Source organism: Equus asinus, chromosome 3 (assembly GCF_041296235.1).
Source record: "Equus asinus isolate D_3611 breed Donkey chromosome 3, EquAss-T2T_v2, whole genome shotgun sequence".
Classification (NCBI taxonomy): Eukaryota; Metazoa; Chordata; class Mammalia; order Perissodactyla; family Equidae; genus Equus; species Equus asinus.
The window spans coordinates 156,851,389-156,863,613 of NC_091792.1; the positions used below are offsets into that span (position 1 = coordinate 156,851,389).

A 12,225-nucleotide genomic window follows, 5' to 3' on the forward strand; every position below is an offset into this window, starting at 1 on the left:
ACAGGGCAAGCATCTCTTCCACTCCTTGGAGAATTGTCTTTCTAACTTAGGTCAGATTCCAAGATTTTATCCTTTGTGCTTTCAACATTGTGAAATATCTTCAAGGGTTCCTTTAACATGAAACGTTTTCCTGGCGTCACTTCTTCTGGGATGTCTTCACCCTTTTGGTCACAGCCACTCTCCTCACTTACATCGATAAGTTCAGCTTCACTTTTCCTCTGGCTGTGCAGAAGAGTCTCGAATGGCAGCAGCTTCAACATCCCCAGGGTCAGCGATTTTTCCTATAACTCTATTTACATTCCATCTAAATTTCTCCTCCAGCATCATCACTTATCTGTTTTTGTTTTTGTTTTGCTGACCCTCATCTTTGTGGGACAATTCCCTCTTTGATGGTGCATCTTTGTAAAACGTCACACAAGTTCATCACGGGGAGACAAGGAGGCAACACCTCCACATGCTTCGCTGTCTGTGTGTGAACTGACAGAAGCACAGTGATCAACCAGCGAAAGATGCTGAAAGAAGAGACTTGGTCATGAATCACGACGCACAAACATTATTAACTTCGTGGTTTGTGGCCCGAGGAAGTGGTGGCAAAGTTTGTCCTTAATGCAATTACTCACAGTTCCGTAAACCATGGTAGCTGAAATCTGGACCGTGTGCTTGGGGGACTGGCATTATATTGAACGGAACTGTGGTGACTGGAACGTGTACATATTGGAACGGTGCACAGTGAAGATTGTTTATAGTCAGGAAATTTGGCCAGGGGAAGGTGTGGCATTTGGTTAAAGAAAAAAAACTCTGGACTGCTCTGAGGTCAGATGTGAAGATGTGCCGTTTGTGCACTCACTCAGTCATTCAAACACGTTTACCCAGCACCTGGTGGAGTACAGAGGAGCAGTGCACGGAGGAAGCAGACATGTCCAAGGTATGTATCTACTGACGTTGCGTGGGACAGGACTCTGGGCCCTGTGTTTCAGAAAGGCCCGGGTGCCAGTCCCATCTTATGATCCGAGCCACCCCTCCTGGCTGGGACTGAGAGAGTTCTTCAGTTATAAGAAACACAAATTGACGCAGGCTAACAGAAGCAAGAAGGAAGTTACTGGAAGGCTCTGAGGGAACCACAGAATCAAGGAGAGAGCACTGTAGCTGGACAGGGGATGTCAGAAGGAGCAGGCGTTGGGCAGGACTGGGAATTCAGCTTTGGGAATCCATGACTATTCCATTTTCTACTGCTGTTTAACAAATCACCTCAAAACTCAATGGCTTAAAAGAGAACCCATTTACTTTGCTCAGGAACCTGCAATCTGGGAAGGTCTTGGTTGGAGACGTGTGCACCGGCTGAACAACCCGCCAGGGTCTCTCAGCCGATGGGAGGTGAGGAGGTCCTGGCAGGAGGAAGGGGCACCCCCGGGGCTGATTCCCAGGATCCAGGCAACCACCCCTCAGCCTTCCAAACCTGGGATCCAGACACGGGTTAGGGACAGTGGCGGTGAAACCATAATCCTTACAAAACAGTAACGAGTGTCTTTAGCAGCCAGTGGTATGAAAATGGGATGGAGGACTGGCCTCGATCAGAAAAGACTTAAGAGACAGATGTAGGTACAGGGCATGACCCTGCATCCTGGGTCAAACCAACCAACTAAAAAAACACATTTCTGAGACAACTGGGGACATTGCTAAGAGGGAGCAGAATTTAGATGGGAAGAAATCAGTACTCATTTTGCAAGGTGGGATGGTGGTAACTGCTTATGTAAGAAATGCCCTTAGCGTTCACAGATGCCTGCTGATGGGGGGAAGGGGGTCAAGTGACGGGAGTCTTGAATTTGCTTAGAAATGCTTCAGCCAAAAGGAGAAAGTAAATGAAGGAAGTATGGCAAAATCTGGAGAACAGCTGAAGCGAGGGGATGGGAGAGGAACAATTCCATATGCTATTTTCTCTACTTCTGTACATATTTGAAAGTTTTCATTAAAACTTTTTTGAAACTGGAAAAAAATTCAAAAGCTGATAATGATGGAAGTAGTTCCCTTTTATTGAGATTCGTGTACAGTAGGTACATTATTTCACTTAATTCTCACGAAAAGCCCACTGGTAGTTCTCTCTCTGCTTGACAGATGGGGAAATTGGTTCTGAGGCAGAAGAACCAGCCAAAGGCTCACAGCTGTGCCAGAGCGGGAGCTCAGCCCGGGGTCCAGGTCCCAGCCTCCAGCATCGGGAGCCCCAGGTGTCAGGGCTGCAACCTCCACTTGGGGCGGGGGTGGGGACCGGGTACAGGAGGCCAGGCCCGCCCAGAGGAGGCCTTTGGCCTGCAGTTGGAGATCCCGTCCCCGCTTGGGGCAGCCGGGACCTCTGAGCTGCCTTTGTTCTGCCTCAATGCGCCATTCAGCCCAGGGTTCTGGGGGACAATGGCTCCCACTGTGCAAGGAGGCAGCGCCCGTCCTGGGCAGCACAGCAGCTCCCAAGTGGCCCTGCTCCCCAGCAGGCTGGCAACTGCCTCCTGGGCTCAGGCAGAGGAGGCTGGATGCCGTCAGGGGACAATCATCTGTCACTTCACACATGCTGTTCCTCCTGCCTGGAATGGACTAGAATGCCGAGTCCCAACACACCATCACCCCTAACCTGGAGAATGCCACTCCCTTCAGGGCCAAAGGGCCTGTCCTCTGTAGAGCTGTGACCATACCCCTCCTCCCACCGATACGGCTGAGGGGAGCCCTTCTCCTTCTGACCCTTCTCTAATGCTTTTAGCCCCACATGCGGCTGTAACAGACGCATTGCTGCACACGCGGCCTGAGCACCACACCAAGCAGCCCTGGGGTCAAACCCAAGACCCTCCCAAGCCAGGCGCATGATCAGAACTGGAATGGACCGCCTGCCCTGCCCTGTTGGTCCCACCACGCAACGTGGAGGTCAGCAGTGCGGGTCTGCAGGCGGATGGCCTGCGTGCAAACCCCAGCTCTGCCTCTTACACGTGTGACTCAGACAAGTGCCGAGGCTCAGTTTTCTCCTCTGTAAGATGGGGATAATACACATAACGTTGGGTTTTGTGAAGATCCACTAAGATGATGTACTTAGCATCTGGCACATAGTAGGTACTCAATAAAATGGTTAACCATAACAACGGCTGTTGTGTTTGTTTTATAATTATTTAATACTGAAGTCCACATGGGTCATTTTACACGAGGGCTGACCCGCAATGTGCTTCTCTTTGTAGGGCCCGGTTCAACCAGCAGGATCCCCAGGGCGCTGTGGGCTTGCAGACTCCTCCAGACTCTCTCCGGAGGCGGCCCACTCTCTCAATGGCATCCGAGACCCTGGGAGGGACGGGCCCACATCTTAAGAAGAACAAAACGAAACCAGGAGTGCGGAGCTCTCGAAGGAGCCTTCTGGGACCTGGAGCGTTTGCCCCAGAGGCAGTAAGACTTGGGCGAGGGGCATCCTGGAGGGAGAAGAGAGAGCCAACCGTTCTGCATACAGACAGGGAGAAGCGGCGCGGAAGGGGGGCAGACTACGAAGGATCAAAGGCTCGTGGAAAGACGGCATCAACAAAGCAGAGCCAGAGGGGACCGGGGACCGGCTGCCAGCGGTGCGAGCACCTGAAACAGGAGGAGCCAGAGCACAGCTTCCCATGGTCCCACCTGACAGCTTGGCAGCCTTCATGCTGGGGATCCATCCTTCCCGCCTCCCTCTTTCTCTCCCTTCCTTCCTTCCGGGGATCGTCTTGGGTCTGTGACTCCACAGTCCTCCTGTTTTCCTCCTGCCTCGGTGGCCACCCCAACTCTGTCACCATCACAGAGTCCTTGTTCTCTGTCCCTTAGACGTTGGTGAACCGTGGGCTCTGGCCTCAGCTCTCTTCTCTCTTTCTCTCAACCCCACCCTCACTCTCTCTGCCCTAGTGACAAGGCTTCTTCTGTGCCTAGCACATAGTAGGCGCTCCAGGAATAGCTGTCGAATAAACGAATGAATGAGTGAGTGAGTGACAGCAGTAACCTTGTTCTCTAAGGTCTCTAGCGTCCCCCCGGCATATAAGGGGGTCAGGACATGTCTGTAAAACAAAAGGGGAAAAAACGTTCCATCTCATTGGTATTCAGACATGAATTAAAACAAATACTTTTCATCTCTGATATTTGCAAAGGTCACACAAATTAGAATACCTAATGCTGATCAGCATGTGGTAAAATAGAGAAACTTTCTGGAGAATCATTTGGCAATATGTGTCGAGAATACTAAACCCGTTCATAATTTTTACATAAAATTGCATGCACAGCACTCTCTCTGAAGAAATTATTCCACAGTTGGGGGAGGGATGGGAGTAGGGGGTCTTCATGTACAAATAATGTTCATTCATTCAGTTTTAGTTACAAAAGAAAAAAAGCAACATAATTGTCCAACAATCAGAGGGCAATTAATTAAACTATGACACATCTATTGTGGGAATAGTTTGCAGCCAATAAAAAGATGGAATTTGGAGGCGGGGGTGGGGGTGGGGGTTGGGGGCCGGGCTGAGGTAACCACTTCCCCCTCACTGCCCCCCAGGACTTGAGAACACACAGGGAAGGTGGACAGCAAGAGGGAGGTCAAAAAAATCTGCTTTATTAATGGTAAACTTGGAGGAAAAACCGAGCTAGAGACCCCCTACCCGACTGCCCCTCCTGCTGGGCCTGTGGGGAGGAAGAAGTCCGAAGGCTGGACTCTAACAGGAGGGCACCGCAGGCCGGCCCCAGCACAGCCCACGGGGTGAGGGCCCCAGAGCGCGGGGAGGAGCAGGGCCCTTTAACACCGTAGCCCCGCCCAAGAGGGAAAGGCTGCCCAATGGGTGACAGGCTGTCACCACTCCGACCAATCACAAAAGCCAAGGAGGTGGGAGGCGGGCCAAGGAGTCCCCACCCCCAGGAATTCCAGCCTTCCCCCGACAGCAAAGTAGGGCCAATTATAGCATTTCCCGGCCCAGTGCAAAATGAAAACGCAGAGCCCCTTGTGCAAAAAGCAAGGGGAAAGTGTCATTAAAGGTACTAAAATACAAAGCTTTTTCATTTTTTCCATGACTTCTTATGGTGTTATTTATTTGCGATTTAATGCCAACTGAAATAAAGAAAAAAAGTTTAAATTATTAGCGTGAATTTTATTGCTCATCGTTCTATTATACAGTTTCAGCTTTAAATGCAAATCGAAGCGCACTGAACCGGAATGCAGAAGCACTGAAATCCACCACCTGAAACTGCTGGCTTCTACAGGCAAATGCTCCTCGTTCCTCCCAGAGCAGGGGCAACCCTGCACGGAACCAACTCATCTGTTTCTATTTCACTTTGCGATGCTCGCACATTCTAGGCACACATCTCTACTCTTGGCTCAATGACAAATAAGGGCTGAAAAGAAAGGAAGCTGCTGTTGTCCTATCTTCTTTTTCCTTCAGTGTCATCATTTCAGCATCAGTGAGCAGCTAACACAGGGAGGTAACATGAGTAAGAAAGGATGTGCCAGGGTACTTGGTCCTCATGCTTCTCAGAATGTCGCCGCCTCCCTTCTGCATTCCGGACAAGTTCGGGTTCAGGCCGACAGCATGGCATCTCAGGGCTGTCAGCACTTCCGCTCACACAACCACAGACACACTGATCTGGCGCGCAATCGCAGGATTCTGGTGGCCCCACAACACATGGGAGGCTCAGCGACGCTCAGAGTGAACACAGGTAAGTGTGTTACGGAAGCTGCGTGAGGAACAGCGGAAACACTTGTTGCATGTGTCACCTCTGCTTGTGCGCATGCTCCACTATCCCATCAGACGTCACTTACAAAACACAGGTTCAAAGATAAAAGTATTAAAAATTTCAAGATGGTGACAGCAGAGCATTCAACCAAGCACACGGCCCTTCTGAGTAGGGGACCCTATATGACCGCACAGGCGGCACACCCGTGAAGCCAGCCCTGGAGCAAAGCACTGGAAAATTCTTATAATCTCATGCTTAATCAGAAAAATAGCCTTCAAAATGGTTTATAGAGAGAGATTACAGCTTTTATTAAAAACAGACATGGGCACTTACAAAAGACCGGAAAGAACTATCAGAGATTGCCAACAGCGTGTCTCCCTGCGAGGCACACTGGAGACCGCTGCCCTCGTCATCCGCGTTGCTGCTCTGTAGTCCTCCCGACCGAGCCCAGCAGTGCACAGCCACTCTTCCGGTTCTCAAGACCTAAAACACCTCTGGCAAAAACCCCCCTTAGCTCTGAGGGCTTTAAGGACAAAACCCAAAAGCTGTAGCAAGTTAAGACAACCAGGAGATCATGTGGAAAAACTATATTAGAATTTGATTTCCATCTCACAGAAAGAAAATGAAAAACACCCTACTGCGTGTCTGTACCAACCTCCGAGTCAGCGCTGATGATAGCTCACAGCGGGGTGTATGGGTGGTCCACGCGGCGGTTTGGGAGAGGGACAACAATAACCCCTCCACACAGGGGGCCTGTGGAGTCCACAAGGCCTTTGCTCATCAGAGCCTGGGACAACCCAGGGCAGGAGGCAGTGCAGGGAAACTGAGGCTGAGAGGGGATGGGATTTGGTGGAGGGCACCCAGCGGTGTCCCATCGCGGCCTCCTTCCCTGCCCCACCCCTGAGGCAGAGACAGCATAAGCCGTGGAACCCCAAGAAAGCTTGTGGAAGCGACGCTCCTCAATGGAAGCAAAAGGAAGAAAGATCTGAGCAGTCCACGCCCTGATTTTCAAAAATTGACGGCTGACCCTCCAGGCCCTCCCTCTGGGCTGGCTTTAGGTCGGTGCCACAAGTAACCACCCCCCCCAGCCTCAGTTTCCCCATGGGTTAGGGACGGAGTTGGGTTAGCCAGTCTGATGATAGTTTTACAGGCCAATCTAACTCTTACCGCTAAAGAACGGATATCAATACTTGCTAAGTGCTGCCTGTGCCCCTGGGCCTGGGCTGGGCACGAGCACATACTCCAGGCGGTGTAATCAAATGCCGCAAGTTCACCAGGAGGATTCCCGTCGCGAAGCAGGGTGGGGGCTTCACGGAGATGTACAGCCCCGGTTACAAGTGATCTAAGCAACAAGCCGGAGAAGAAACTAAGGCTCCGAGAGACTGTGTGACCTGCCCGAGATTGCAGACCCAGAGCCAGACCCCACCAGGCACACAGGTCCCCTGGCACCAGACCTGGGGATATCTCATCTGGCTGGAGCCGCCCCCTCAGTAGGGCCCAGGAGGGGAAAACAGAACTTGGCGATTTTGACTTAAGTGAATTACAAGAGATCAAAGAAGATTCCTAAAACAGAAAGCAAGTAAATCAAAGTCCCTCCTGGTTTTATGTATCTCGAGTCTAGGTCACGAGGGACAGGGCTCCTGGGTTTCCCGATAAAGGAAAGGCTGTGCAAGCAGGGGTGCTGTTGGCTGCAAGTAACAGAGTGTCGGCTCAAAGTGCGTAACGGTGAGGAAATAAATGTACCAGCTCAAGGAACTGGAAGCCCAGAGGCGGGTGGACGTCAGGCCTGGTTAACACAAGAAGTCACAGATGTCACCCACATCCCCACTTCTCACTCACTCTTTGCTCTGCCATCAACTGTGTTGTTGGCTTAAAACTTACTCCCTTCACGCCCTCAAGGTGGCTGCCGGCAACCATGGGGCTTCCATGTGCCACACAAGAGAGGGACTGGCCCCCTGCAGCCCTCTCTACCTTCCGCTCGACCTCCAGAACGAACTCCCACGTCCATCCTGGAACCAGTCACTGCAAGAGCGATGGGATTACCATTGGACCAAGCTCGTCCAGCCCATGGCCACAGGTCTCTTGCTGGGAACCACCTGTGTTCTCGGTGGTGTGAAGGGGGACAGGCGGGTGGGGAGATCAGCCACAATACGCACCACAGAATGCACATCTGCCTGAATGCTGGGTGTTTGGCCAGCCTGGGCAGAAAACTGATGCCATCCAGGGCACAGCTAGTTCAAAACACGAAGGCGGCGGAAACCGCCTAAATGCCGGTTCAGACAGGCCTGGGCCGCCCTCCTGATCTTAACCACTTCCCGGGCGAGTCACTGCACTCCTCTGAGCCCCGCTTCACCTCCTCAACTATAAACTCAGGACGACTCTGTGGGGATAAACAGATCACTCTGAAATCACACGGAACCCACGAGGATGGCAAGGACAGGGGGTTACGGGGACAGGTGCATTCCTTTCCACGGATGAAAGAGGCACATGCAGACAACAGGGTTCAACGGCTGAGGTGCTTGAGGGAGGGAAAGCCGCGCCCGTGGTCCCAGCACAAAAGCGTGCCCCCAACGTGACTTACCCATCAGGCGTCTGGGAGCGACTGCTGCTTCCCAAAGGGACCCAGTCACTGCCACAATCTACCTCATCAGCATCTACCACCTCCCCTGGGCCAGGAGCTCCTGGGTCTGGTCCGCCACTGCCTGACCAGGGCCAGACCCAGAGGAGGATGTACTCGGTAACCCCTGCTGCATGCAGGAGAATGAATGCATTTCACAGATCCAGTCTAGCCTGGAAACACCTGTCCAACTCACCCGAACGCTGAGTCCCGGGGCTGCAGCAAGAGAACACAGCCAGGAAGCATCCCTCCTGGGGCCACATCCAGCTCTTGAGAAAAGTCGGAACAGAGACTCCTGGCATCCTCCTATCCCTCGGGGCCTTTCTCTAGGGCCCAGGTCCTTCCATTCTCCTAAGAGCCTCCACTGTGCTGCTCTCTGCAACACCCACTCATCTTTGCAAAGTTCTCTGTGCCCCCAGGTGGCCTGCACCCACACTTAATGATCACAACAACCCTCATTCAGCTGAGCTGAGCCAAGAGTTAGGAGGAAAAAAAGGTGTTCTGACTAATTCACACCAAGGTGTGAATGACTAACAAAACCTCAACTCTTCCCAAGGTTTTTGAGTTTTTTATAAGAAGAGATGCAGGAACTCAAGCAGGACTCCCACTGGCGAACATGCCGTTTAACTTGAGACCTAAAGGATGAGGAGTCAGCCATGAGAAAAGCAGGTGACTGTTTCAGGCAGAAGACACAGCCAGTGCAAAGGCCCTGAGACAAGAAAGAAAATGGCCTGCTTAAGAAACAGGAGTATATCAGAGCCACTGGAGTGTAGTGAGCAAGTGCTGGTGGACCAAATGACCAAGCAGAAGAGAAATTTGCACACCTGGGTCGTTTGAGAACTCTTAGCATCCACTATTTGCTCCTGAAGCTCTTTCCAGGAACGAAAGTTTTAAATTATAGCAGTGTTGTTTATTAAATGCCTCCAATTAGACCTAATACTATGCTGGGTGCTTTCTATATTAGCATAATCACTAATTGTCCCAACAACCCTGTAAGATAAATCATTATTATATCTCCCTTTACAAAGAGAGAAAGTGATACTCAGAAAGGTTTAGTAACTTATCCAAGGCTGCACAGCATATGCAGAGTCAGAAGCAGGATTTGAACACAAGTCTATCTGACATCCAAATCAGTGACGGACCCTATGCTCTCAGCACAGCATGTAAGCAAGATGCAATAGTGTGGAAGTCCATTTTCAAGCAGGGAGGCCAGAATCTCATCTAATTCTAATTCTAATAATTATTGTTATTGCTTTCACTCCCTGAGGACAGGAATTTCTGATCTGGATCCTCTCTGCATCCTTAGCACCTGAGCCCTATGCCCTATAGGCAACCAGCACTCAGCCTGGGATGTGGACAAAGGCCGAGCCTCAGTTTCCTCATCTATGGACTGGGTGTAAGGGTGTGTGGACCTCATGTGTGAGGCCCCAGGGCACACAGGTGCTCAACACACTTTAGCTGCCAGTGCACGGTTTATGGTTCCGAGGTGCCTCCTCCATCCACCATCTCACCTACTCGCCAGACTGTGGGAAAGATGGTATCATCCACTCCATTTTACAGACGGGGAAACTGAGACAGCGAGAGGAGACTCTCCTCAACATCAGAGGGCCCGAGGGCAGGTGCTCTGTCCAGCCCTAGGGCTCACACAGGACTGGCACTGTGGGTGCTCAGTAAATACTTGTCGAATGAAGGAAGGGGCATTAAAATCATCACTTCTCACCCTTATAACGATGCACTTGCCCCGGCTCGCGCCTGCTGAGAGCTGGCAGATTTATGAAAGAAAGGGGCTGGTGGAGAATGAAGAAGGAATTCACGTCTGCAAATGTCCACCATGGGTCAGGCCTGGCGCTTTCTACTCTTAACCACAAAGCCCTGAGCCCTGTCCATCGCCCTGGATGTGGAGATGGGAAACCCCAGGCTTCCTCCGGAAAGCCAGACCAGAAGCACCTGCCAACAACCCCTGTCTGTGCCAGGGCCAGACCACTGGGGCCCCTGCCAGCAGCCAGAGGCCTGTTTCCCCCTCCGCCACTCAGCAGGCTGGCAGCAGAAGGAACACGCCAACCCGCACTGATCCTTCCTCCACCTCACCAAGGCAGGCGACAAAGGTCCCCGAGAAGCCGTAGCTTGCGGCCAGCCCTCACCAGCCACGCAGCCCTGGGCAGCCCTGCCCCCTCTCCCCTCACACACACCCATCAGCAAAGCATGACTCAGCGGGTCTAAGCGCGATGCGGGGAGCGCCACCCTCAGCATCCCTCCGCCCAGGCTACACGCCCAGCCCAGCCTCTGCACTCCCCGCCCGGAGGCCACGGAGCCCGCCCGACGCTGGCCCAGCGCTCCCGGCCTCGGCCTCCGCAGGGCTCCGGCTACCGGGTCTGGCCTCATTTCCGGCGGACACCACCCGGGAGCGGAGTCACCGCCGCCGGGCCCACACAGGGTCCCTGACACAGGCACCCACGCGCACGAGCACCGCGGCGCGCAATGCCCAGGGCCCCTCCTACAGGGGCAGCCACCAGGGGACCTCTTGCTAAAAACCCGCAAACACTTCTGCAACGAGCCCAGCAGCCCCTAGGGAAGACGCAGGCAGTCCCGAAATCCCTAAGCCCGGGAAGGTCTCCAGCCCAGAACCCCCACCGCTGCAGGCGGACAGCCCGCGGCTAGCTCTCCCCATCCTCGTTGGAGACTTCGCTCCGCGGGCGCCGGGCTGCAGCGGGCTCGGCAGCGGTCCCCACCGTCCCCCGGGGAGGTGGAGCAGAGGGACCCTTGGAGGTTACCGGCCTATGGGAGCGGGGCGCTGACCCTCTGGATTCCGCCAGCCTCAGGGTGGGGGTTGGGCTTGGGCATCTACGGCCAATTTAGGGGATTTCAAATGCACGGCCCATTTGGGGTGGCACAGTCCACTTTTTTGGAAAATTCTGACAGTTTGGGGCCAGCTAGTATAACTCTAGGAATAAAAACCAACCCCAAACCAGCCGCTTCTCCCACCCACTATGGGACCCTGCCTCTGGAGGCCCAGGGAGGGGCCGAGGACAGCGAGCCTCTCAGGCGAATCCGGCAATGGATTTTTTTTCTGGGTCCCTCTTCGTCTCCGGGGAGTGAGCAGCCTAGAAAATTCTGCGAGCTTTGGGCAGGGCTGAAATGGCAAACCCAGCATTCTGAGCCATTAAATTTCCCCGGGATTTCTTCCCCAGGTTAGCCGTAGGGATGGCCGTTTTGAAAATGATGGCCAGGGCCGGCCGATTCAGGATGGCACCAGGCCCGGGGGCGGAAAGCTGTCTGCCCCTGCCGGAGGGCGGCGCGGAGGAGGGCGCTGCCCTCTCGGGCGGCTGGGCAGCGGAGGCCGGCGCCCTCGGGCTCCCTCCCTCCCGGACCCGGGCGGGGTGGGGTGGGGTGGGGTGGGGGGACACGACACACAGCGCGCGGTCCAAACCTTCGGAGGGCATTCGGTGCGACGGCATCCCCACGCCGCGGCCGGCCGGAGGGGGCCTCAGACAACACGTACGTTACCTTCAGTCACATAGCTGTGATCCCGCAGGAAGCTGTGGTTAATTTTCCGCGTGTCCGTGTCCTCGCCCATTGAAGGCCGTGCCCGGTGCCCTGGGCATGCCCCGCCGCCGCACACCGATGCAATCCGCAGAGGTCGCGCCGGGCGCGCGGGCCATGCCGCCGCAGCCTAGCAGGGGCGCGGGCCGCCGGGGCCCCGGGGGGCGGGCATCGCGGCCGGGGGCGGCCGGGGACGGGCGGGCGGCCGGGGCGGGCGCCGCGGTCAGGCGAGCGCGCGGCGGGCGGGCGGCGGCCGCGGGTGGGGGCGGGCCGGGGCCCGGGCGCGCATGCCGGCCGGCCGGGGCGCGCTGCGTCCGTGCGCCCGCGGCGGCGGCGGCCTGGTGCGGGGCGCTCGCTGCGGCGGCGGC

At 54.5% G+C, this 12,225-nt stretch overlaps 1 protein-coding gene across 3 annotated transcripts in view; it reads right to left on the reverse strand.

Moving 5' to 3' along the window:
* PPP2R2C (protein phosphatase 2 regulatory subunit Bgamma) overlaps window positions 1–12,025 on the reverse strand; it is a 141,291-nt gene extending 129,266 nt beyond the window's left edge. The window contains exon 1 of one of the 3 annotated variants that reach the window (XM_044767858.2): window positions 11,822–12,025. In XM_044767858.2, coding sequence (XP_044623793.1) covers window positions 11,822–11,891 — 70 coding nt within the window. In that variant the 5' untranslated portion in view covers window positions 11,892–12,025. Of the gene's footprint in view, window positions 1–8,513; window positions 8,635–11,744 lie in introns of those variants that run through there. The other 2 variants (XM_044767859.2, XM_070506268.1) reach the window with 2 other exon arrangements.
* Between the last annotated feature and the right edge of the window lie 200 nt (window positions 12,026–12,225).